This window comes from Fringilla coelebs (genome assembly GCF_963513975.1).
Source record: "Fringilla coelebs genome assembly, chromosome: 6".
NCBI classification, from domain to species: domain Eukaryota; kingdom Metazoa; phylum Chordata; class Aves; order Passeriformes; family Fringillidae; genus Fringilla; species Fringilla coelebs.
The window spans coordinates 52,653,901-52,679,867 of record NC_140034.1 but is presented as its reverse complement, the minus strand read 5'-3'; the positions used below and the strand labels follow the sequence as shown (position 1 = coordinate 52,679,867).

Genomic DNA, 25,967 nt, shown 5'->3' with positions numbered 1-25,967 from the left:
TGGTACAGTCCTGACACGGTCCCGGCACAGTCCAGGTGTGATCCAGGTACTGTCCTGGTACAGGAGCCATTCAGAGATGGTTCAGGTAGCGTCCCGGCACGGTGCCGGTACTGTTCCGGTACAGAGCTAGGCGTGCTTCTGGCGTGGTCCCGGTACTGTGCAGGCACAGTCCCGAGACGGTCCCGGGATGCTCCTGATCCTGATCGGGGTGCACCGACCATGGCGGACAGGAGCCCGCAGCCACTGCGTCACCCGTGGGGTCCCTTCCCAGGGAACACGGGCGCCCGAAGAGGTCCCAGCCCCAGCTATGGACACCCCCCATTCCTGCCCGAGGGGACACAGACAGGGACACAGACAGGGACATAGACAGGGACACAGACAGCCATTGCCACCAGGCACGGGGTGGATGCAGGGCACCCCTGGGTGCCGAGGCGGGATGGATGCCCGCGGGTGGGCATTCTGGTCCCAGTGCCCCTCCATCCCACCTCAGCCCCTTCCATGACGGATGCACAGCCCTGGCACTGCCGTGCCACTTGAGCCCCCAAATCCAACTGTGTGCCAAATCCAACTGGGCTTCAACCCCCCCAGTAAAGCTGGGGGCCAGCTGGAGCCCTGGGCCCCTCACGGCACCTGCCACCAGAATGGGCCCATTCTACAGGCGGGCGCCTCGTGCGCCGGCACTGGATCCGCTCAAAGGCCGGATTGTTCCGAGCGGAGTGGGAGCCTGGCCAGGCCCAGCACTGGCACTGGCACTGTGTGGTGTTGTGGGGGGACATGTGGCATCTGTGGGATGCTGGGGTCCTCACTGCCCTCGCCAGTATGGGAAGATGTGCTCTGCCAGTGGCTGGGTCTGGTGTGCTGGACACGTCCAGGAAGGCGACTGTGGCTGCTTCCCTGGGATTATGGGCACAGGTGGGTGTTGGGAGCTGCCAGGGTGGGTGCTGCTGAGGGCACACACCCCCACTAAACCAGACCTCCTGTCCTGTTCCCCAGTGTCCTGCCCCAGATTTCATAGATCCTCCTCAAACCCCTTCCCTAAATCCCCCTTTATCTTCTCCCCATATCCCCTCTCCCTGTAGCCCCTCCCCACACCTTCTCCCCATTCTCCCCTCCCCATAGTCCCCTTCCCACATCTCCATGCCAGATCCCTCTTCCCAGACCCTCTCCCCACCCTCCCGCCCCGAGCCTTGCCGCTCCTCCCTTCCTCTCCCTCTTGCCCCCTGTCCTCCCACCCGCCAGGGGGCGCCCTGTCCCCTCTTGCCCCCGTCCTCCCGCCCGCCGGGAGGCGCCCGCTCCCTGCCCTTCCCGTCGTGCCCCGCGCGGCCAAGGCGGGAACGCGGCGGCCCAAGATGGCGGCGGCTCTGGCGGCGCGGAGCTGCCTCGAGCTGAGCGCGGCCGGCCGGGCCCCGCCGCGATCCCCGCAGGAGCTGATCTTCGTGCCCCCCGGCATCGCCCCGCTCCCCGCCGGGCGCTACAGCGACAGCGCCGGCGGCTTCTGCTACCAAGAGAGCGCGCAGCTCGGGGCCGCCACCAGGAATCGCTGGGTGCGATGGTGAGTGCACGCCCCCGTCCGCCTTGCCTCGCGTAGACCCTCCTCATCCTCGCCTCTCCCTTCTCACCCTTCTGAGACCCTCCTGTGCCTCAGATCCTCCTCATCCTCATCTCTGCCCTTCTCTCCCCCCTCAGACCCTCCTCATCCTCCGCTCTGCCCCTCTGTTCCCGCAGGAGCACGTCGGGGGACACGGTGGAGCTGGTGGAGGAGTCCCTGGACGTGAACCTGCTGAACAACGCTGTGCGGCTGCGGATCCAGGGCTGCCCGTTCCTGCCGGGCGGGATCCACCTGTGCGAGGTGCAGAGTCACCTGGTGGTGCTGCTGCTCACGGCGCAGACCGTGCACCGGCTGCTGCTCCCGCACCCTGCCCGCCTCTACCGCAGCGTGAGTGCCGGGAATGCCGCCGGGGGCCGGGGCAGGGAACCCTGTCACCACAGAAAAGGCTTGGGAGGGGGTAGGTGAACCAAAATACATTCGGGAACGAGAAGACAAATGGAGGTTTGGGGAATTTAGCTGTGTTTTGCTCAGGAGCTGGCTGGGTGTCCAGCCTGTGTCATGACACTGGAGTTGAGCTGCTGCTGGGAATGAGCCTCAGCTTTTCCAGAGCCCTTCCTGGTTGGATTGTCTTTGTTTTTCCTCAGCTGCAGGCTGGTTTTGTCTGGGTTGGAATCTGTATTTCATGTGGCAGATGGATCCTAGGCAGGGCATATATCACATTTACCATTATTCCATGGATGTGGGTTGGAACTGGATGGTTTTTAAGGTCTCTTCTGACTGATACCTTTTCAGGATTCTGTGATTCTCCATTTGCTCTGACATTTTCTTTTGTGCCTGCTTCTTACCAGGATCCTCTCCTCTCTTGGAGAGCTTCTCCTGCTTTTAGAGCTCTGGAGAGCTTTCCCAAAGGATGACCCTGTGCTGTGGCAGAGCTGCTTTTCCTGGGATGTGCCACCAGCACTTTTCTCTGAGCTATGCCAGAGATTTTTTACTGGAAAAATCATTTCTATCAAGGAGACAGTTGCCATTCCATCAATGTCTGGTGGTGTTTTTTTTTTCCTGTGCCTTTGGTATGTGTGCTCAGAGTTTCTAGGATCATGGAATCCAGCACTGCCAAGGCCACCCATGTCCCCAAGCACCGCATCTACACAGGATAGGAATTCCACCACTGGAGCCTGTTCCAGTGCCTGATAACCCTTTCCATGAAGGAATTGTCCCCGATATCCAACCTAAATCTCCTCTGGCACAACTTGAGGCTATTTTCTCCTGTTTCCCCACAGGAGCTGATAACAGAGAGCCAAGTGCAGTCCGTGTTTACAGATATCAGCAAAATCCACATCAGGGATCCCTCCAATTACTACGTGATTCCCAGCGTGCCGGGACTGGCTCCCAACTCTGTGGCTTCCGCAGCCTGGCTGAGCAGCGAGGGGGAGGCTCTCTTCGCCCTTCCCTCTGCCTCAGGAGGGATCTTTGTCCTTAAGCTGCCTCCTCCTGATGCTCCTGGTAAGGATTGGGCACTACAACCCCTCTCCCATCTTGGAATTTCCCTTGATCTTCATTTTTGATTTTCCTTTTGTTTTTGAAGGAAGTGTTTCTGTCGTGGAGTTGAAGCAGAGCTCAGTGGTGCAGCGTTTCCTCACGGGCTGGATGCCGACTGCCATCAGGTGAGTGTCTGCCTGGGGACGGATAAACTGAGCTAATTTTGGTTTTTGGATCCCCTCACCTGGAATTTTTAGCTTGAGTCACACAGGCACCTATAAATACTGCACCCAAAAAAGTTAACAGGGTCACAGGAGCTATCAGAATACGGAAGTTGGGAGTGGAATGCTGGATTAGCAGGGTCCTGCTGTTCCACGTGTCTGTGAATATGTTCTCTAGTAATTGGCCTCCAAGGATTTGCCCAGGATGTGGCTCACAGCCAGCATGGATTAGGGATTACTCTGCCCTGGTACTGAGGAGCCAGGCATGTTCTGGACGAGCAGAGGTTACGTAGGGATCACACGGATGCTCCGTGCTGGGTTGGGATCTTCAGGGTGTCTTAGAGGGCACAGCTGAATCCTAGAGCGTTTTTCTTGGCAGTGGGAGTGAGTCCTTTGATGCCCTGAGTGACTTAGACCATTGGGGGGGTTCTGCCCCCAGTGGATGGATTGGATGGATCCCATTGAATAGATCCTGCCCAGGGTCTGGCAGGATCCTTGCCAGGATCCTGGCAGAATCTATCCTCCCACATTGCTCTTCTCAATTTGCTGCTCTTTAAGGTCTACTTTTTTACTGTTTATTTGTTTACTTTTTGGGCTTGAAGCTGCAATGGTGTCCTTGGTTCTTGGGCTGGAAAAGGATTGTTTTGTGTAACTAAACTGGGAAGAGAACTTGCTAACACTTCATATGAAGTTCAGAGTTATATACTGATGCAGTATGGAATCTGGAAAACAGGAAAGCTAAAACTTAAGGCATCATTTGGGACTGTCAGGATCCTTGCTCATGGCTTCTTGGATCCTTGTCAGGGGCTAGCAGGATCCACGCCAGGACTGCTTGGATCCTTTTTTCTCTCTGGATCCTTCACTTGTGTTTTGCAAGTACCAAGCTGGGTATGGGGAAGTGGGAATGTGCTTCAGTTGCACCAAAGCAAGTGAAGAACTGGGTGTTACTGGTGTGGTGGGGTCCCCTGCTCTGTGGGTGCTGAACTATTCCCTTCTCCCGATTTCACCTAGTGGTTTGTTTGGATTTAAGCACAATGGAAGAACCCCACTGCTTTGGATCTGTGCCGCTGCTGTGATTTTAGGATCATGAAATCCTGGAACAGTTTGAGTTGGAAGGGGCCTTAAAGCTCATCCAGTCCCACGCCCTGCCTAGGGCAGGGACACCTTCCACTAGACCAGTGTCCAGGCTGGTTTGGACACTTCTAGGGATGGAGAATTTTCTTTGAAGGTGTTGATGTAACCTCTGGTTTTTCAGAGGTGATGGTGGCCCCTCGGATGTGCCCGTCAGCCTCTCCGTGCACTGCCTGGATCACGATGCCTTCCTCTTTGCCCTTTGCCAGGATCATAAGCTCCGGATGTGGTCCTATAAGGTGAGCAGAACCTGGGGTTGGGGGAGCAAAGTGAAGCCCAAGGAATCACAGGTGAGTCCTTGGCATGGATCTGTCTCCCTTTAAATTGTGGCTGTGGCTTTTCCACGCTGGGATTTTGGACAACAGTCACAGTGTGTGTTTGTATCAGTGTCTGTGAAGTGAGGGGTTTCCTGCCCTGCCCATTCCTGTAGGTGCACAGTTTGTGGGAACTGGGAGTGGGGCTGTGGCTGAGCCCCATCCCTAATTGGCTACAGCTGTGAAAAGCAGGTGAGCAGTGTTGAAGGTGATGAGCCATGGAGTGCTGAGGTGTTACTGACCTGTCACCAAAGGGAACAGAGGGCACACAGGTGCAGTGCATGAGCAATAAGGGGTATGAAATGTTGGGCTGAAGGACAAGAAGGGCAGATGCATGTGGCCTTCTGAGGTGAGATGATGTTACTCTGTGGGCAGACACCTGAAGCCCTCTGATGTGGTTCAGGTGTTACTGTGTATGGGTTGAAACCTTCTGATATTGTATGGTGATACTCTATGTATCATAACACAAGGTATGTGTGGCTGTCTCAACTGCAACATACACATTCCTGGGATAAGGGTTGTTTCCAGACCTACTGGAGCATTTGGGAAGACAGGCAGAAGTGCTTTGAGGCCCAAGGAGCCATCCCAAATGGATTTTCTCCTGCTTTCAGCAGTAATGAAAGTGTCTTTGTCAATAGGAAGTTAATAAAAGCCTCTTGCTCCAGATATTGAGTGCCAGAGCTAATGGAGCAGCACGGTGCTTTCACGGCTCAGTGGCACTGGAATGTGCTGTGGGAGGGAGGGGAAGCTTTCTACTACATGCCTGGGCTCTGGCAACCTGCGGGATTAGTGGGAAGGGGGCCCAGGTGAGCTGGGAGAAGCCAAGGAGTGGTTCAGGTAAACATGTGGAGCCATAATTCACATCTGTTGTGCAAAGTTCTGGGCAGATGTTGTCTGGAAGGGGAAGGAGAGGAGCAGTTTCTCAATCCAGAATATTACCTAAGCCGCTCTCCTGATGCTTTTGTTGTTTGCAGGATCAGATGTGCCTGATGGTGGCGGATCTGCTGGAGTTCATGCCGGTCAGCAAGGACCTGCGGCTGGCGGCCGGCACCGGGCACCGCCTGCGCCTGGCCTTCTCCCAGTCCCTGGGCCTTTACCTGGGAGTCTACATGCACGCTCCCAAGCGAGGGCAGGTATGGAGCCACGGGCTCTGTTGGGCTCTGTGGGAAGAGGAGTCATTCCCATAGGACCTGGGTTTGGAAGGCAGAAAATAGGGAGAAGTTTCACGTGTGACCCTCTGGAGGGACCAGTGGTTTCTAAATAAACATTTTTTCCCCTCACAGCATTGGGGGATATGTTCCCGAGCTCTGGGAGTGGAATTCCCTGTATGACTAAGCTGATCCATGAGGGCTAGTTCACTTGTTTACCTCCTGCTCTGAAAGCGTGGATGTTTCGTGGGAAAAGGAAAGGTCCGAAAGGAGCTAAAAGCATGGAAATGCTGGTGGTGTGTTTACACCAGGCTCCTGGGAACATGTGGATGCTTCTGCAATTTGGGGAGAACTTTTTGTGGAGAAGGATAAATTTAGCAGGAGGGGAAGGACGGCACAAACCAGGCTCATCTGTTGGACAGCTTATCCCTTTCTCCAGGGAATTCTCACACAGAACAAGAGCGTGTAACATGAGTCCTGCTGTCCCATGAGTGCTCTGCTCTGGGAAGAACATGCAGAGCTGGGCCTGCAGCTGAGGAATTGGGGCATTCCTACCTTAGTCCCCTTCTTTTCCCACATCCGGTGGTCACTGGTAGTGCTGGGTGTGGTGGTCTTACAATTTTTCAAGTTTAGTGTTTGAAAAGACTGGGGAGTCCTTCGGGTCCAGGCAGGGATGAGTATCCTTGGAGAGAAGGGTGAAGCCAGGATTTCTGTGCAGAGGATCCAGTGATGTGCTCAGCTCACCCTTCTTGTCCTCTGGGTTCTGTTACCCCTAGCACCAGGCAGGGAGATGGACTAGAATGATGATATTCCATGAGATGTGTTGGTTTAGTCCTTCAAGAAATGATTTATGAGGTGTTTTTGTAGTTTTGTGTCTTCCAGCTGGTGAGCACTGAGAGCAACCGCTACAGCCTTGACCACATATCCTCCCTGTTCTCCTCACAGGTGAGAGCTGGGGCCTGGCCCCCAGGAGGAAGAGGCCCGGACTTTGGGATTTAGATCACAGATCACAGAATGGTTGAGTTGGAGGGAACCCCTTAAAGCTCATCTTGTTCCAACCTCCTGCTGTGGGCAGAGGCATCTTCCACTAGGCCAGGTTGCTTCAAACCCTGTCCAACCTGGCCTTGGACACTTTCAGGGATGGGGCAGCCACAACTTCTCTGGGCAGCCTCAGCATCCTCACAGGGAACAATTGCTTCCAAATATCCCATCTGAATCTCCTCTTTCTAAGTTTAGAGCTGTTCCCCCTTGTTCTGTCACTCCAAGCCCTTATCTGAAGTCGCTATTAATTTTTTTTGTAGGTTTCCTTCAGGTACTGTAAGGGGCAATTATTTCACCCCAAAGCCTTCTCTTTTCCAGACTGAACAATTCCCAAAGCCTGTTAAATTCCACAGGGGAATGTTTTGCTGTTGTTAAGTACTCACCTTTCTCTGCTATATTCTAATTTAGGGATAAGAAAGGAAATTGGCTCTTTCTCTCTTTCCTAGGAGACTCTGGTTGACTTTGCCTTAACCTCAGCTGAGATATGGGCACTGTGGCACAACGAGGAGAACCAAACTGTTGTGAAATACATCAACTTTGAGCAGTGAGTTTTGGGCATGGATCACTGGGATAACTGCGGGAAAACCTTGACAGAGCTCCTCAACGTAGAGATTTATACTCAAGCTGCTGGAACATGGAAAATGCAAAAATCCAGGCAGCAGGATTGCTGAAAGTGGAGTTTGAGCATGGCAGAGGGAGTGTTGTGCTTCCCCACAGCTCCTTCAAAACAACCCTTCCAGGTGGTCCCTTCCAGGAAAAAACATGTTCTGGGGAGATGGTCATCCCTGGGGAAGGGATGGGGAAGGATCATCCCTGAATATAAAGCTGAGAGGATGGCTTGGTGCAGAGTTGAACAGTGGATGAAAAATGCTGTGAGTGTGCAAATTTTAGGAGAAGAAGCTACTAGTCAGTCTGAGAGTTGCTTGTGAGTTCGTGGGATGGGGAGAATGTTGAATTAAATGAAGGATTCCAACATGTTCCATCAGTTTATGGCTAGGAATTTCACAGTTAACCTCTCCTGCCAAAATCTGTCCCTTGTCCCTGCACAAATCTTCTTTTCCACACCCAGAGGGCTGTTTTTGCTGATGAAAGCCATAGGTTTGGTTGAGGTGGATGCCAAGTTGATTCCAGGTTTGTTTCCTTCCAGGAATGTTGCAGGCCAGTGGAACCAGGTGTTCGTGCAGCCGCTCCCTGAGGAGGAGGTGACGGTCCGGCAGGATCAGGACCCCAGGGTGAGCCAGCTGTAGAACAGCACCAAAAATAACGAGGTCGCTCAGGGGAGAGAATGGGAATAAACAAAGTCAGCAGTGTGCAGGAAGCCATTTTTGATCCCAGGCTGGAGCAGGGTGTGGACAGAAACGCAAATTCAGGGGATGATGCTGATAATGGGAGGAAAGACCAGAAACAGCAGCTTAAATGTTCTCCTCATTCTTGAACTTCCTTAAATCACGATCTTTTTGCAGGAAATCTACTTGGAATATCTCTTCATGCCGGGCCGGTTCACTAATGCAGCTATCCAGAAGGCTTTGCAGGTAAGTAAGAGAGAATTTGGGATGCTCTCTGTTCATCCTCTTCCTGGCCCTTTAGATGTGAGGCAGCAGGATTCCTTGGAGCTCTTGCCAGGCATGTTTTCATGGGGAGTCCCTGGAGTAAGTTGGTGGCTGCTGGGCTGCAGCTGCTGTGTGCTCACAGCTGGAGACAGAACCTGGAATCCAGATAATTGGTTTTTTTCCCCTTGGATAGCGCAGCAAGTTGATGAGCTTGTTTTTCATTCCTGCTGATGTAGCCAGGAGAATGGGAACTCAGCACCCTGTGGTGCTGTTTGTCAGGATGTGTCATGGAATTATGAAGGTCAGAAAAGTTCTCTCAGATGGTAGAATCTAACAGTTCCCTCCAGCACTGCCAAGACCACCGCTAACCCATGTCCCCAGGTGCCACATCACCCAGATTTTAAATCCCTTGAGGTGTTGTGGTTGCACACTGCCACATATCCATGTATCCCAAATTTAGCATCCAGACCTTTTATTTAGCACTTCCATCCTACAAAGTGCTGGGTGATGCTCTTGTCCTGCTTTACCTCACTGAGTGCTGCTTGAACCTTTGGTGAGACTTATTTTGCCTTAAAATCCCAAGAGTCTTGTGCTCCTTTGCAGATCTTTTCTCAAGGAGCTGAGAGGCACATGGATCTGACGTGGGATGAGTTAAGGAAAGAGGTCACCTTAGCTGTGGAAAATGAGGTGAGATGGATTTTCCTTCCAGGATATTGTGCTGTACATGGTGTCATGATATTTTTGGTGCCAGGTGACCCCACGCCGTGGTTTAGCCTTTCTTTCTCCAAAGGGAATGATGTAACTTTTTTAAAAAGTACACGTCTTCATCCTTCCTGCCTGGGGTTTCCTTTCCCTCTTGGGTTTTTGGAATGCTGGCTGTTCTGCCTCTGCTCCCTGTGTGCACTTTGGTCACCCATCACACGGTGCCCAGACCACCACCCTGCAGAGCGGTTGCATGTCATTTTGGAAGAGAATCCAGAATAGAGGGATTATCTTCCAAATAAAACAAGTAACAGTTATTAGGAGGTTTACCTGAGAGATCCCCATGTTCTTTTTGGGTCTGAATTCCCTTGTTTTATCCTGCTCTTATTTCACTTGGCTATTCCTGATTCACTTGTTTTGCTCTCACCAGTTCCAGGGCAGTGTGACAGAATACGAGTGCTCCCCGGAGGAGTTTTGGCAGCTGCAGGTAGAATTCTGGTCCAAGTTCTATGCCTGCTGCCTGCAGTACCAGGAAGCTCTTTCTCGGCCCCTGGCCTTGCACCTGAACCCCTACACCAGCATGGTGTGCCTGCTAAAGAAGGTGAGGCTGGGTGGTGGTGAGATTCCCTGAACAAGTTTCTCCAGAGGATTTGGGAAGCTCAAGGACTTTCTCCTCACCTTTCAGGGCTCCATGTCCTTCCTTGTGCCCTGCTCCTTGGTTGATCATCTCTATCTCCTCTCCAACGAGCACCTCCTGACTGAGGATGATGCTGCCATCTTTGAAGGTGAGAATACCTGGAGTTTCTTCCCTCCTGTCAGAGATGTGGGAGCTTCCATAGAGATCTCTTGAAGCGCTCCTTTTCCATAGTTGCATGGAGATAGTTTTATTTTGGCTTTGCAGGGATACTTATTTTGTGAAATTTGCCATCATGCTCTCACCAGCAATTAGAAAATAGTGTCAAGGCTGCCAGTAGAATCATGGAATTGTTTGGGTTTGGGTGAAATTCTTCCCTTGGAGGGTGGGGATGCCCTGGCACAGGTGGCCACAGAAGCTTTGGCTGCCCCATCCTTGGGAGTGTCCAGTGCCAGGTTGGACAGGGTTTGGAGCAGTCTGGGTTAATGGAAGCTGTCCCTGCCCATGGCAGGGGGTGGGACTGGATGGGCTTTAAGGTCCATTGCAACCCAAACCGTTCCAGGATTTATGAAATGTTTTCACATCAGCTGTGAGGAGGGGCCGTGCTGTTCCTTGTCTCCAGGAAGTGAGTGCCAGAGTGTGGAAAACATGTCATTAATATTGTCACCACAGTGCCCTCTGTGCTTTGCTGGCCCTGGAATGCCGTTTCACTAAGAAAAAGGCAATGGAAAATGTTACCTAAGCTCCACTTTCATGCTTGAGTGATATTTTTTTTATATTTTTATAAAGTGGGATCGTCATCTGTTTGGTTGAGCTTTTTGTGGAGCAGAGGGAAGGAAAGCTGGAGGCCTAAGCTGGATTTGGGAGCCCCAGCAGTTCCTTCCCTGGCTGTTCTAAACAGTCACGGTCTCTAAAAATGGGATTTAATTTAAAATCTGACCCATAAAGGATTGTAGAGCCGAGCTGAGCCATTTTCTTCAGGATATATTTTTTCGCACTACTTATTTTCTTTCAACCTGTGGCTGGAAAAAATGCCTTGGAGGGAGTTTCATTTTTTTTATTGTTGCATCGTTTTTTTATTTTCTGAATAATAAAGCCCAGATCTTTCCCTTGTTGACTCCTGAGCTTTAATTCAGCCTTATTGTTATTGGGGAAGCTTTGGCACAGGGAACTGGGACCCATCTGCTGTTACTGGTGATAGGAGCTGAGCTAACTGGCTTTTGCATGGTATTCCCACCTTCCCTTGGAAATCTCTTGGAAAATACACAGTTAGATTCTTTCATTGCAGATTTGGAGATGTCTCGTGATGTTGTCTGTCTTGTCCAGTGCCTTCGCCTGATCGGAGAATCAATTTCTATGGAAATGGCATTCATCATGGAAATGGCTTGCTCCCGCCTCCAGCCTCCAGAAAAGGCTGCAGAGCAGATCCTGGAGGACTTGATAGCTAATGACACGTAAGGAGATGTGTTTTCCAGAAGCTTCTCAGAGTGGCTGAGCTGGGATTGTCTAGAGCTGTCCCTGCCTGACATCCAAGGGCGTTTGAGATGTGTGGGCCCCTTGCCCTATGCTGCAGGAGACTTTTCCAAGGATGGGGACCGTGGTTTGGTGTCGTTAGCAGGGTCTTCCATCCACAACCTAGAGAGTAGAAGAGGCACAAATTCCTGTTAGGTGTGAAAAGAAGTGCCTGGAGACAGTAGGGAGAGGTCAGAGCCTTGGTCAAGCCATGTGGTCCTGTGTGGTTCCTGTGCTAACCAAAATTGTTTCCTTGTGGAATGCCAGCTATCTGGCTGTTATTTCCTGGTAGCCTGAGGGAGTGGAATAAATAGACTGGTCCCTGCAGGCGCTGTAATAAAACTCACAAGCTAGCCAAGGATTCCAGTCAGGAATGTCCAGGCTGATCGGATACTGATCCTCACTGGAAGGGAGTGTAAGGGAGCCCTCTTCAGTTGGAGCCCTAGGTTGCTGTTCTTGATGATGATGAGGATCTTTTTTGATGTTGCAGGGAAAATGTGATGGAGGATATCCACAGTAAACTGCAGGAGATCAGGAACCCCATCCATGCCATTGGATTGCTCATCCGAGAGATGGACTACGAGACAGACGCTGAGATGGAAAGAGGTGAAAGCTCTTCACCAGCTTCTGGGAAACACGAGGAGGTGTCCTTTATCCTGGGAATTGTTCCTGCCTGTGTGGCTCCTGCCTCACTTGGGTGGTTTTCCCCTCAGCTCCTCACCTGGCGCTGCGCATGAGCCTGTCCCAGCTGTTCGGCAGCAGCACCGCAGCGCACGTGGTGTGCGGGGGGGTGGCCAAGATCTGCACCGTCCGCTTCCTCCTCTGCCGGGACCTGCTCATCCTCCAGCAGCTCCTGCTGCGCCTCGGAGATCCTGTGAGTATAGCTCCTGGGGCTTGGGAGTCCTGTGGGGTTCTGCTGCTGCTGCAGGGCGGAGCTCTGTCTCATCCCACAAGGCTGTTGGAATAGCCCAAGGCTTGGGCAGGTTCTACTCTCTCCTCCAGCTGCTTTTGTCTTCCTAAGCAAAGCAGCCTATTTCCCTTTATTCCTCTATGAACATCCAGGAAGCAGGAAGCCAAGCTGTATTTGTGGGAGGAGGGCATGGATTCCAGCCTCCTGTGTGAATCAGCACACATGCAGCTCTTCCAGCTATCCCCTGTCCCTCTCCCAGCAGCAATGACAGCTCCATTCCCTGACAGCACACTCCAAGGTTGCAGTTTCAGCCCCTTGGAAGCTGCTCCAGCCAGAGCAAACAGCCCCCACGGTGGTAGCTGTGTTTGGAATGGTGGGATGGACTGGTCTGGGTCTGTCCCACCAGGCCTGAGGCCACATGAGGCAAGGTGCTGCTGCTTTGGATGGACACAGCGATGCGGAACAAGTCCCCAGACAAGGACAGCCTTGTTTAAACCAATATTATTTGCTTAGAAATAGCAGGAGTTTCCTGGTTGAAAATAAATTCCTTTTTCCTGAGTAAGGTTATCCTGGTAGCATTTAAGGTGCACTGCAAGGTGCTCTCTGGAGCTGAGCTCTCCCACACCATGGGGCATGTGACCTGCTGCTTTCCCACCTTGACGTACCTGTGTCCTTCAAAAGCTCGGATTGTTTCATCTCCTGTGACTCTTTGCTGGAGCTTATGGAGACCCTGAGCTGATCTCTGCAGCAAAGCCATGATTTCAGTCTCGGGGACAGCAATCCTGGAATGCTTTGGATTGGAAGGGACCTTTAAGACTGTTTAATTCTAAGCCCCTCACATGGGCAGGAGCATTTGCCACTAGGCCAGGTTTCTCCAAGCACCTCCCAGTCCAGCCTTGAACACTTCCAGATGAGGGGCAGGAGTCCTGCTGATTCCCTGGGAGGGCTGAGTTCCTGCCAGGCTGTTGAGCACCTTGCTGTTTGCAGAAGGGACAAGCTGGGCCTGACACAAACCTCGCTGGTTGCCCTTGTCCTGCTGTTGCTCCAAGTGTGCCAAGCTTTGGGCTTTTCTTGCAGATGGTTTTGGGAGGGGGACAGCTCTTCCAGTCGCAGCAGGACTTGCTGCACCGCACCTCTCCCCTGCTGCTGTCCTACTTCCTGATCCGGTGGGCGAGCCAGTGCCTGGCCTCCGACGTCCCTGTGGACACGCTGTAAGTCTCTACCTGACCTGGCTTTGAGTCCTCCTTAATCCACCTGAAATGCCCTTCCTGGTGTGGAAAGCAGGTGGTTGCTGTGGGAGTATCACTCCAGGAGCACTGGAGAGGGTTTTTTTCCCTTCCATGTTCTGAGCTGACTCTGCCTTGTGCTAAATCTGCCCTGTGAGGCCTCGCTGTTCTGTGCTCTGTAGGAGTTGAACAATGAGCACAGTTAAAGCGGGAGGCGTTTTGTTGTCTCTTCACTGATGGCTCCTTTCTTCCCTAGGGAATCTAATCTGCAGCATCTCTCCGTGTTGGAGTTAGCAGACACCACGGCTCTGACACCACACAAACTGGGTAAGGTGTCCACGGATCATCAGCTCTCCCTTTCTGTTATTTAAGCCTGACTCTGCCACTTGAGGAAAGTGCTTTATGCAGGGAGCTAATGGACTGTGTGGCTGAATGACCCTTATTTAAGTGGGGATGTTTGTCAGGCTGTCCACAAAAAAAACAAAAAAAAAAAAAGCAACAACAAAGGATCTTGGAGCGCTGAACTCGGATTTTACTCTCAGCCTGAGAAGGATGGGGATGCCTCAGTGAGCCAAAAATTTTTTATTCTAACCCTGGCAGCATCAGCCAAATTTACCCCTCATGTACTTTACAGTAGCTGTGGTAGCTCAGACCAGGTCTGTCACAGAATCCTGGAATGGCTTGGGTTGGAAGGACCTTAAAACTCATCCAGTTCCACCCCCTGCCATGGCAGAGACACCTTCTACTAGCTGGAGTTGCTCAGAACAACCTGCTCCATCCAACCTGTCCTGCTCTCCAGCCTTTACCCTACAGCAACCAAGAGCAACAGCTTAGGGAAGCATGAAAATGCAGAAGTACTTGCTCAAAACTTGTTTAAAAATATCGAAATACCTCCCCAAAACATTGCAGCTGATATTTGGTTCATATTTTTTATGTTCTGCTGCAGAAATGTAACTTTTGGGTTAGTTTTTTATTGGGAGAATATAAGGCTGCTTAATTAGTGGAATGTGGGCCTTGAAGTGGTTCCAGAGGGAGGAGGTGAACAGGGATGGGAAGGAAATATGCAGGTAAGAGCCTGCTGTGACTAGTCAGCACTTGGAGGCTGAGATACTTCAGAGGGAGCTGGGGAAATCTGGGACAAACAGGCAGCAGTGCCACGTGTGGGCTGGGAAAGAGCTTCCTCCACTTTCTGACATTGGTGATCTTCAGAGCCTGAGCTCTCCCTGATGGAGAGTCTGGGTGCAGGAGGCAGCTGGAAATGTCAGGGAAGTTGAAAACCTCCTTTGTGTGTGCTGGTGTCGTGGGTTATTTCTTGGCTGGCTCGTGAGGAAAGTCCTGTTTGGCCACTGTTCTTTGGGAAGAAATATGTGAAGCATAGGGGAAGGAGGTGGCAGCTCAGGGAGAGGCGTTGGGAACAGTCAGTAAGGGGGGATTTTTGGGGTGCTGGAATGAGGAGGGAGGGAATGGAACAGCCAGCTCAGCACTCCCTCAGCTCTGTCATGCTGGAAAGCTGCTGCTGGGCTGGGAATAACAAGTGGAGAGGGAGCAGAGCCCTTTTTTTTGTGTGTTTTAATTGAGCTGAGGTTACTAAACACAGCAGCATAGGGCACTTTGATCTCCTGCTGCTCCCTCTGACTTAACCAGACAGCAGGAGAAATCCAAAACCAACAAGTTGGAGTGTGGAACATGCTTTTGGTTTGCCCTGGCTTAATCTGTGCTCTTTGGGCTGATGAGCACAGGACAAGGTGGAAAACCTGAGGTCTCTACTGCAGGCCCTCTACTCACTGTTCCTTTAATTTGTACTTTTAGTATCTGGCCCTCAAACAATCGTGGAGCTCTTCTTTCAGGAAGTGGCCAGAAAACACATCATATCCCGACTCTTCGTGCAACCAAACACCTCTTTGGCTGAGACAAGTTTGAACTGGCCCCACCTTATCACCTCAATAGTGACTGATTTTCTGCCTCTCCTGTATCCTTGGCCGTGAATCCATTGCCACTGAGCCCCTTGCCATTCCAAAATCAGTTTTCTACCCCTAAATTTCCAAGACAAACCTCCTGAAGGAGTGAGGTTGTTGGCATTAATGGGATTTGTGGGTATTTTAAGATTTCACAGATTTCATCCTGTTTAGGTACACGATAAAGGATTTTAGTTGTTGACGTTAAGCCCCTGAGCTCTCACTACTTGACTTGGTGGGGTGGGATGCTGGGGGATTTGGAGGGGTAACAGGAGTTGGGGATTAGATGTACTAGTGATTTTGTTCTAATATGGATAAATCTTATTAAAGAATAATGATTTGTATAAAGAGCAGCTTAATCTTCTCTCCTTTCCCCCCACAAACGAAGCATGAGAGGCATTTTGGCTTGCAGACTAGTTCTCCAAGCTCTCCAGACTGGATTCTCCTATGTTCCTTAACTTCTGCTCAGATGGCCCAGCAATCCCAGCTTCCTCTTCCCAGAGTGCCTGATGGGGAGCTGTCAGTACACCCAGCTCCAGGTGAGTGCATTGTGCCAGCCTTTTCATAGGTACTGGAAAACTCCCTAAAGCATTTTCCAAAAGCTCGTCTTTCCAAATGCTGGAGTTCTGCTTTCCCCTAGTCATGAAATCCTGGAACCGTTTGGGTTGGAAGGGAGTTCAGAGCTCATTCAGTTCCATCCCCCTGTCATGCACAGGGATACTGTCCACTATCCCAGGTTGCTCCAAGCCCTGTCCAAACTGGCCTTGGACATTGCCAGGGATGGGGCAACCACAGCTTCTCTGGGCAACCTGTGCCAGGGTGTCCCCACCCTAACAAGGAAGAATTTCTTCCCAATATCCAGTGTAAATCTCTCTTGTTTTAGTTTAAAACCACCCTCCCTAATCACTGCTCTCTGAGCAGAGACAATGCCACAGAATGTTTGATGGGGAGTGATTTAAGATTGTGGAATCCCAGAACAGTTTGGGTTGGAAAGGACCTTAAAGCTCGTCTCATTCCACTCCCCTGCCATGGGGGAATCGTCTTCTGCATTTTCTCTTTCATCTGTTTTCAAGAGCATCCAGATACTCAGGTTTATGCTATTCCCTTTCCATGGAGGAGTTTATTCTCCCAGGGCTTGTCTGACCGCGTGATGCCACGCTCCTGAAACATCTTTGCAGAGCCTGTTTAAATATCCCAGCAATCCTAGAGCTTGTTGGCTGCTGGTGTGCTCACAGCCTTTCCTGTACCACCTCTGCCTGTGATTACCCATGGGACCTGGGTTCAGAAGGATTTCTTCAGCCCAGAAAGGACTAATTTATTTCTTAAATGTCCTTATTAGTAAAAAAACTGTGTGAGAAACACCTGTCATCATTCCATCCCTGGCTGCTCCTGGCATCCCAGTAGCAGGGACAGTGAACTCCTGATTTCTAGGGGTTTTAGACTGATGTGTTTCAGATCACTGTTCCTCCACCTTTCTCTCTGTGCTCTTGGCAGCTGGAGTTGCTTGTGCTCGAGTTCTGACCCACACAATTCCTTGTCTGCAGCTCCACGTGATCTGCAGCTTTATCCCTGTCTGGGCATTCCTGGAGGCAGCAGGCCAGGCAGGCTGTTTGTGACCTGTTTTTCAGCAGAACCTTTTATCCTCCCAGCCCCTCATACCTGGGGGCTGAATTGCTTCCTTTTGTGTTGCTGCTGAGAAGAATTGAGAGAAGAATTTCAATTCTTCAGAGCTTTTGAGCCAGGAAATGCCAAGATTGGAGCAGCATCTTCTTCCTCCTTGCAAGCGTGCAGGCTTTGAATCTCCTCGCATTTCTTTCGCCTCACTGGTGTCTCCTCCAGGCTTTTATCTTTGCAGAGCCCGGCTCCTCCTCCTCCCCACTGCCTTCTGTTCCTCTCCCTGATCCCAGTCGGTCACGGAAACTTGGATTAAGTGCCTTGACCCCAGGGGGATAACAGCAGCTTTGCTGTGAGCATGGTGACCCAAACTGTGGGGGTACAGGAGGCTCATTGCAAGGAGCAGACGGGCACGGGGCAGACTGGTGACAGAGCAGAGGGCTGGGACATGGGCCAAACCTCTCCGTGTTGCTCATTGTGTGTGACAAGCTGGTGCAGGATTTATCCCTTGTAGCTGCTAATCCAGGGAGTGAATCCGGCTCCAGATACGTCGCCACGTGGTTTTGAGAGGATTCATGGCCAGGAAAGGTGAGGCAAGAGGTGCTGGTGGTTTGTGCACCTGTAGAGGTGACTTGGCTTCCAAGTCCTTGTTTCTCCTCCCAATTCCTGCTGAGTCTCACAGCCCTGCTAGCAGGACATGGCTGCTCCTCCAAGGATGACGAGGATGCTGTGCTGGCACAGGCCCAGGCTGGGTCATCTCGCTTTGTCTGTGCCCTCAGTGCCATCGGCACTCCCTCCCATATGCTGTAATCTGTGTGCTTCCTTGGCTGCTGGCCCTCTCCTGCACTGGTATTCCCCTTCTAGCACCTGCCTTGCCCATTGTACTGCAGCCTTAGCTCTGCCCTCCATGTTCTGTCTATATTTTCCCTGCAGTTCCCTGCAACAGGATGTAGGAAGAATCCTGTCTGATTTTTGAGTGTGTTGGGAGCTGTTCCTGAGGTGCTTCATACAGACACTGGAGCTGTTTAGAGCAGTTTTTCCCCAGGAGCACGTGGGGGATATCTCCTCCTTACCGGGCTGGAGCAGCTCTGTTCTGGAGAGCTGAGAGAGATGGGAGCATTCAGCTTCGAGAAGAGAAGGCTCCAAGGTCTCTTGGGAACCTCTTCCAGTGTCTAAAGGGCTCCCAAGAGAGCTGGAGAGAGGCTTTGGAAAAGGACCTAGACTGACAGGACAGGGGCAATGGCTTCTTACTGAAATAGAGCAAGGCTAGGTGGGGTACTGGAAAAGATTGTTCCTTGTAGGGGAGCTGAGGCCCTGGCATAGCCTGCTCAAAGAAGCTGTGGCTGCCTCAGCCCTGGGAGAGTCCAAGGCCAGGCTGGATAAGGCATGGAGTGACCTAGTCTAGTGGAAAGTGTCCTTGCCTTTCACAGAGATGTGGGTCTGGATGGGCTTAAAGGGTCCCTTCCAACACAGATCATTCCAGGATTTCATGATCAGTGCATCCAAGGGACTTTGGGGCTGGAAAGACCAGCCCTTGAGCTGGAGAAGCAGGACTTGTCTGAGCACAGTGGCTAAAGGAGCCACCAAAATCTTGCTGGTCCTGGTTGCCTGCAGATCACAAGTGAGCAATGACCTGAATCCAAACTCCCATTCCTTCTCTCCTGTAGGAATACATCCGACTGCTGCAGCCCTGGTGCCACGTGAACATGGGCTCCTGCTGCTTCATGATGGGCAGGTGCTACCTAGTCATGGGGGAAGGGCACAAGGTGAGGCCTTCCTCATCTCCTTCCCAGGGTCTGGGACCTTTCCCTTGGGAGGGGGAGGTGCACCGGAAACATCCTTCCCAAGCTCTGCCACCTTTGGGAAAGGATGGGATTGAAGCGGCATGGTGCAGTCTGCTCTTGGGAAGATCTCACAGGCTTGGGACAGGCTGTGTTGTCCCCTCACCTGTACAGCAGGTGGATCAGTCACCTGAGGGAACAGCAAGTTGATTCCAGGTCTGATTCCAGGCTTTGGATTGCTTCTGCCAAGCTGCCTCTGAGGTGGGAAGAGAGGAGTTCCTGGACAGGCTGATCCAGCCCGAGGAGGGCGAGGTGGTCTCCACGCCACGCCTGCAGTACTACAACAAGGTATGGTGCTGAGCAGGTCAACTGGCACCAAGTCCTTCTACACTGGAGAGGGAAGTCCTGCTCAATCCCTGCCTTTGTGGGAAATGACTTGAGCCTCAGAAAACTTAGCTTGTGGAATGTGAAATGTCTACTTTCTTTACTTTGTCTGGGGGTAATGACAAGCTGAGTATGTGAAATTTAGGTACTTTCCACCTATTGGTTTCCTAATAGCTAAGGACTTTGTTATCCAGCAGAAAAAGGCAGGATGAGATCCAGCTGCTGGAAGCAGAAGCCAGACGTGTCTAGGCTTGATGTCAGATGCTGCCTAAGGCCAGGGTTACTAACCTCTGAGGCAAATTAAAATGAGTATGTTTAAATTGAGATAGATCCTATCTTCTGCATAATGCTGTGGTTCAGGCAGGCTGCAAGCCTGGAGCTGGGCTCTTGGTGAGAGATTCCCTGGATTTAGGATCCAGAAAACTAATCATTAATGCTGAAATACTTCAAAAATCCCCCATGCACAGAGGTGAATCCTCCAGAGAAGCTGGACCTGGTCCTGTTGTGCTGGGATTTCATCCAGATCCCTGCAATTTACCCAAATATTCCCTTTTAAAGTCTTAATCCCTTAAATATCTTTAGGGGCAGGAACAGCTCCTAAAATAAAAACAACAAACCCTCCTGCCTTCCAGGTCCTTCGCTTGTTGGAGATGCTGGGTTTGCCAGAGCTGGTCATTGAGCTGGCCACCCTGGCCATCATGGAATCAGCAGATGACTGGAGAAGCCAGGTACAGCCACTTCTTTCCTTGTTTCTTCAGTAACCTCTTCCACAGGAATTTCTTGCTGGGTTTATAACTGATTTGTGCTGTTTTCAGGCTACTTTGAGGACCTGCATCTTCAAACATCACTTGGATTTGGGACACAATAGTGAAGCCTATGTAGCCTTAACACAAAACCCGGATCCAGGCAGGTAGGTGACAGTAGCTTATCTTTGTTGGAGGTCCGTGATTTCTTTTTCATTTTCCCACGAAACTGAAGGGCAAACAACACTTTAGGGGAGGACATGACTGCTGTGCTAAGTTAATGTCTAGAGGTGGGTTTAAAAATGTAGTGTTCATTTTTGGATGTTCATCTGAAGGACACCTGAGATTGGCACCCTCCCAAAAGAGGAAAATGGGAGAAAGAAAAACAAGGAAGAGACTGAAGGATCATGTGTGTAGCATTCCATGTTTAAAAGCAGTAGGAGCCTAGTTGATTTTGTTTAATAAAAAGATTTAATGTTGAGTTTTCAGTTTGGAAAGTGAACTGGCTAGGGAAAGCTTTATCCTAGCAGAGAAAAATATTGGAATAACGGGGGAGAAATAGGAATGTTTTTTAACTAATTGAGGGAGGGGGACTGCCCTCCTGAGAGGCCTTTCCAGAGGAAGGAGAAACTTGAAGGTTTTAAGTTGGTTCCAAGCCAGGAAAAACCCTGCAGAGCTCATCTGGAAGCAGGAGCTTGTCACAAACTGGTTGTTTGTGGCTTAAATCCTGGGTTTGTTCCTGCTCCTGCGTTTATTCCTGCTCCTCCAAAGGTTTGTGCTTCCCTCTGCAGGCAGCTGGACTGCCTACGCCAGCTAGTGGTGGTTCTCTGCGAGCGATCCCAGCTCCAGGACCTGGTGGAATTTCCTTACGTGAACCTGCACAATGAGGTAATCCTGCGCTGGGATCATGGCTTGGGGGGGTCACAACCCTCCCTTTAAGGGGATTATGGACCCACTGGAGCCTCTGTGTGCTGCAGGTTGTTGGGATCATCGAGTCCCACGCTCGGGCGGTGGATCTGATGACTCATAACTACTACGAGCTGCTCTACGCCTTCCACGTGTACCGGCACAACTACCGGAAAGGTAAAGCTTGGGATGGCACCTTGTACCTGCCCACCTTCCTGGGACCCCCTTTCCCTGCCGGGTGTGTGGCCTCTCTCTCCCGGCTGTTGGCTGATGACTTTTCCCTGTTTTCAGCTGGAACAGTGATGTTTGAGTACGGCATGCGGCTGGGCAGGGAGGTGCGGACGCTCCGAGGGCTCCAGAAGCAGGGCAATTGTTTCCTGGCTGCCATTAACTGCCTGCGGCTGATCCGCCCGGAATACGCCTGGATAGTGCAGCCAGCCTCGGGGGCTGTGGTAAGAAAGCCGAGCTTCCTGAAAAGGAGCTTCCAGAGTCCCTTCTGATGGGAACAGAGACCTTGGACTTCTTATCTGTTGCTTGTGACCAGCTGTCTTGCTCTTCTCATCAATCCTACCATCACCCTTGTGCCTTTCCCCCCTTTTTAGGGCAGGGGGAAGCAGGGTAGCTGTTGGGAAGGGGCTGGTGGATAGATACGGGAGTATATCACCTTGTGCTGAAGACAGAGAATGTTTTGGGCCATGTGAACAGCTGGAATACCAGTCCAGAAGAGAGTGTAACAGGGTTTGCATTTCAAATCCCAGTCAGGACTCAGGGAGGTGGTGGCTGCAGCTTGGTCACCTGATCCTGATGTTCCTGATAGCCGGGGATAAAGTAACCTGAATTCCCAAGGGACTGCACAGCTTCCCTGGTCCAAATCAAGGCTTGAAATGGAGACCTCTTGTTGGGATTTATTCTATCAGTGATTTGTCCTTCAGAAACCAGGTGGGTATAAATCCTCTTTCTGCTTTTTCCTGCAAGTATGAGCGCCCAGGAGCATCGCCGAAGAGGAGCCACGATGGGGAGTGCATGGCTGTTCCCAGTAAGTGCCCAGTCCTGGTCCTTCCCGTGCCTCTGGAGTTTCCACAGCCTCTGTGCAGCTCCCATGGGAGCTGGGATATGGCTCAGGGCAGCTCCTGCCTCCACCAGATCAATAATTTGTGGGATTTTAAGGTTATTAATTCTCCAGTGTCTCCCAACAACACGCTGCTACTATTCCCCAAGGAATACAGCAATTTCCCCAAGGGAACATCTATTCCCCAAGGAGCTCCTGTGCCTGCTCCTAACAGCTTGATGCATTGACAGTACTTTTTTTTTTTCAGTGGAAGTAACTTGTAATTTAAAACAAAACCAGCTTTTTGAGGCAATTTCTAGTTTTTCAAGGTTGTTTGTGCTTTTGGGAATCCTGTTGGGAATAAGCTCTGCCTGTGTCTGCCACAGCCCATGATGTGGGATCAGGTTATCCTCAGTGTTCCAGTAGGAAAATTTAAGGTCAGGTATTTTTAAACCTGCGTTTTTTTGGAAGAGGTTTTTTTTGTGGCATGTGCCTGGCAGGCAAAGCAGCAGCTGTTCCCAAATATTATCTAACATCTGGAGGAGGAGGAGCAGGACAATGGTATCAAGGACATAAGCACAGTCAAGGGAGCAAGGAAGAGTCAGCAAATCCTAATAATTCCTTTGGTGCTTTTTTTTTTTTTTTTGGGTACAAATCCTCTTAGGATGACAGAGGAGTGTAGAGATGCTTTTACAAGGGCTCCAGGGAGATCTCAGATCCTCTTCAGTGCCTAAAGAGGCTCAAGAGAGCTGGAGAGGTGCTTTGGACAGGAGATGGAGTGCCAGGACAAGGGGGAATGACTTCAGACTGACAGAGAGTGGGACTAGATGGAATGTTGGGAAGAAGTTCTTCCCTGTGGGGGTGCTGAGGCCCTGGCACAGGTTGCCTAGAGAAGCTGTGGCTGCTCCATCCCTGGCAACGTCCAAGGTCAGGTTGGACAGGGCTTGGAGCAACCTGGTCTAGTGGAAGGTGTCCCTGCCCACGGAAATGGATGAGTTTTAAGATCCCTTCCAGCCCAAACCATTCTGTGATTCCATTGCATTCTGCACAGTGCCCAAAGACCCCTTTATGAAGTGTTGAGAGCCCGGTATCCATCTGTTCCAGGCGCTCGCCAGATTGAGATCCTGGAGCTGGAGGATTTGGAGAGGGAATGTCTGCTGGCACGGATCCGTCTGACTCTGGTGGAACACGACGTGTCAGCAGCAGCTGTGGCAGGTGAGGGGGGTTCAACCACTCTGTCCTGTCCTAGAGGCAAACCCAGAAGCTGCCAGGGACCAGCAAATTCCCATGCCTACTGAAATCTAGCCACTGACTTCAGCAGGGTCTGAGATGCACATCAGGAAAACCAATTTTAAGTTTTCCACCTTTTTTTTTGGCCTATTCAAGCTCTGGTGGTCTGCAGTGGGGGTGGGATGAACTTCTGAGTTGGGGCAAAAAAAAGGCATTTTGGAAATAATAGAAGCAAAGAATTATTAAGGCTGGAAAAGACCTTCAAGATCAATAAATCCAACCTTTTTAATTGATGAATAATTTATTTTTCTGGACAATCCTGCTTCATGAAATGGTGTTAAAAAGTTGTGAAAGTTGTTCCTTTCTGGGAAGCAGGAAGGTGTAGCTCTCCCATCTGGAGTATTTTAGTATCTCTGGTACAAGTTACACAACATGTCCACATCTTTCCCCTCTAAATGTCAGGAGGAGGTGACTTCCCAGCGCAGGGGATTGCAGGGAAAGGATGGAACAGCTGCTTTGAGGGCAGAGTGGTGATGCAGGGAGCCAAGTTCCACAGTTTCTGTGCTGCCAGAATATGTATGCTTGGATGCAGGGCTGTGATGAGGCTGTCCCCTCCCTAACCTCAATGATCTTGGGGGGATCGTTTTCCAACCTTAACAGTTCAATGTTTCTAAGCAGTGGCATTTCCCTATCATGTATTGCTGCATGTGTCCCTCCCCTGGCCCTCTCCAGCTGGTGCTCCATCAGGGACAGCTCTGTGGGTCACAGCTGCTCTGTCCAGTCCCTTCAGGGATAGCTGCTGGGCTCATGGGATGCTCTAGAGGCCAGGAAAGCCTCCAGCCATGGATTGAGGAGTACTGCTGCAGGGTTTTGGAGTCTGCTGCATCTCTCAATGAGTAATACAGGGAGAGGCCCTGGTGAGCACTGGGGTGTTACTGGGGAGGCTTTACCTGCTCTTCCTCCCCTTCAGGCAACTCCACACCCGAGGAAACGGTGTCTCTGCTGGTCCGGGCCGGGCTCTTCGACTCGGCCATCACCCTGTGCCAAACCTTCAAGCTGCCCTTGACACCCATCTTTGAGGGCCTGACCTTCAAGTACGTCTGGGTACCCTCCCACCTCGGGGGACGCAGGGCTGGGGGCATGCAGGGGCTTGAGCGAGGAACTTGCCCAAGAGCCTTCTTTCCCTGCCAGTCCAGCTGGGTTGTTCATTGGGAATGCTCCTGTAAGGGACTTTGATGCCAGTGGGAAGGGGCTGGCTCTGGAAAGACCCACCTTCCCATGGCTTTTGGTCCTGCAGGTGCATCAAGCTCCAGCTGGGAGGGGAAGAGGCACAGGCAAAGGCCTGGGACTGGCTGGCAGCCAACCAACTCTCAGCCCTAGTCACCACCAAGGAGTCCAGGTAGGTTTATCTCCATAGTTTGGGAGGAGGAGGATCTGGAGAGAGGAGCTCTGTGCAAATCCAGAGGGTCGTGGGTCCTTAAAACCCCTAAGGCCAAAACTGTGGGCAGAGGATGTGGGGGGAGCTTGCTTCCACCCTGTCCCCACATCACCTGGAGCACACCATGGCCTTGCAGATGGGGCAGGAGCTGCTGGCATGTGTTCCACTGGGAACTGTTTCCTTGCAGCGCCACAGATGAAGCCTGGAGGCTGCTGTCATCCTACTTGGAGCGTTACCCATCCCAGAACAGCCTGTATCATCGCTGCGTCATCAACAAGCTTCTGGCACACGGGATACCTCTGCCCAACTGGCTCATTAACAGCTACAAGGTGAGAACAGGGTCACAGCTGTCCCCAAAAACCCCAAAATTCCAGGTTTCCCAGAGCTGCCGGATCACCCTCACTCCAATACGGAGCACCTGCCAGGTGCTCTGTGCCCGGTACCAAGGCTCAGAGCCGGTTCTCTCAGCGTGGTCCCAGTCCTGGTCACATTCCCTGGCTGAGTTTCCCACTTTCTGGCAGGAAGTGGATGCTGCCGAGCTGCTGCGCCTGTACCTGAACTACGATCTGCTGGAGGAGGCCGTGGATTTGGTCCTGGAGTATGTGGATGCTGTGCTGGGCAAAGGGCACCAGTACTTTGGGATCGAGGTGAGCTCACCTGCGGTTGGGATGTGCTGCGATGTTCCTTGGGGACATGATGTGAGGGTTCCCGTCCATTCCAGGTCCCTCTGTCCCCAGCGTCCCCCACGATGTGGCTTCCCTACACTGCCATAGACCAGCTGCTGCAGGCGCTGCGGGAGAGCAGCGCCAGCGAGAACAGCGTTGTGGTGGGTACTGAGCTCCCGAACACCGGGATGGGCACGGGGCGGGAGGGGTGGTGGGACAGGGTGGGATCCCTCATGACTCCTGCCTCTCCCAGCTCTATGAGAAGCTGAACGACAAGATGGAGGACTACCAGCAGAAGGTCAGCGTGGCCACCATGGAGCGCCTGTACTGCCGGCCCTAGTCCAGGTGACATCCCCAGGAGCGTCACCATCCCACCCCGCGGTGCTGGTTTTACCCATTGGTTTTCCATAAGGATCCGGTTCACGGAGGTGGAGTGCTGAAGGGCACGTCCCCTCACTGTCCCTTTTGTGGGCAGTGGGTGAGCAACAGAGCTGGGGTGTGTGGCCATGACACCCCCTTGCTCTCTGCCTCCTCCAGACATGGAACTGTTGGGAATTTCTTTTATTTATTGGTATGTTTTTGGATCAACTTTAATAAAATGGAAGTGTTATTTGAGGTGTGCATAAGAATGTGGTGGGAAAAGTGGGGACTGTGGTGCTCCTCTCCAGCGATCAACCCCATACCGCCCTGGTCCTAGGGCTGGGATATAGGGCAGGATGGAGCTCTATCCCCAGTGGACATAGCTCAAGGGAAGGGGGTACGGGATAATGAGGGGCTGTAGCCCCC

At 51.7% G+C, this 25,967-nt stretch overlaps 1 protein-coding gene across 1 annotated transcript; it reads left to right on the top strand.

The window, feature by feature from the left end:
- The first annotated feature begins 1,348 nt into the window (after nt 1-1,348).
- Nucleotides 1,349-25,758, top strand: NUP160 (nucleoporin 160). The gene is made up of 35 exons (XM_084207045.1): nt 1,349-1,552; nt 1,726-1,936; nt 2,830-3,052; nt 3,135-3,213; nt 4,505-4,619; nt 5,669-5,827; nt 6,710-6,787; nt 7,330-7,427; nt 8,031-8,115; nt 8,347-8,415; nt 9,037-9,120; nt 9,566-9,736; nt 9,821-9,920; nt 11,058-11,223; nt 11,772-11,887; nt 11,995-12,155; nt 13,269-13,402; nt 13,674-13,744; nt 15,227-15,386; nt 15,842-15,911; nt 18,654-18,752; nt 18,996-19,115; nt 19,784-19,879; nt 19,967-20,061; nt 20,686-20,782; nt 20,872-20,977; nt 21,092-21,252; nt 21,776-21,836; nt 22,953-23,063; nt 24,049-24,172; nt 24,376-24,477; nt 24,704-24,845; nt 25,038-25,163; nt 25,238-25,342; nt 25,435-25,758. The coding sequence occupies exons 1-35, from the start codon at nt 1,350-1,352 to the stop codon at nt 25,519-25,521; spliced, it is 4,185 nt and encodes a 1,394-aa protein (XP_084063171.1). The 5' UTR covers nt 1,349; the 3' UTR covers nt 25,522-25,758.
- The last annotated feature ends 209 nt before the right edge of the window (nt 25,759-25,967 follow it).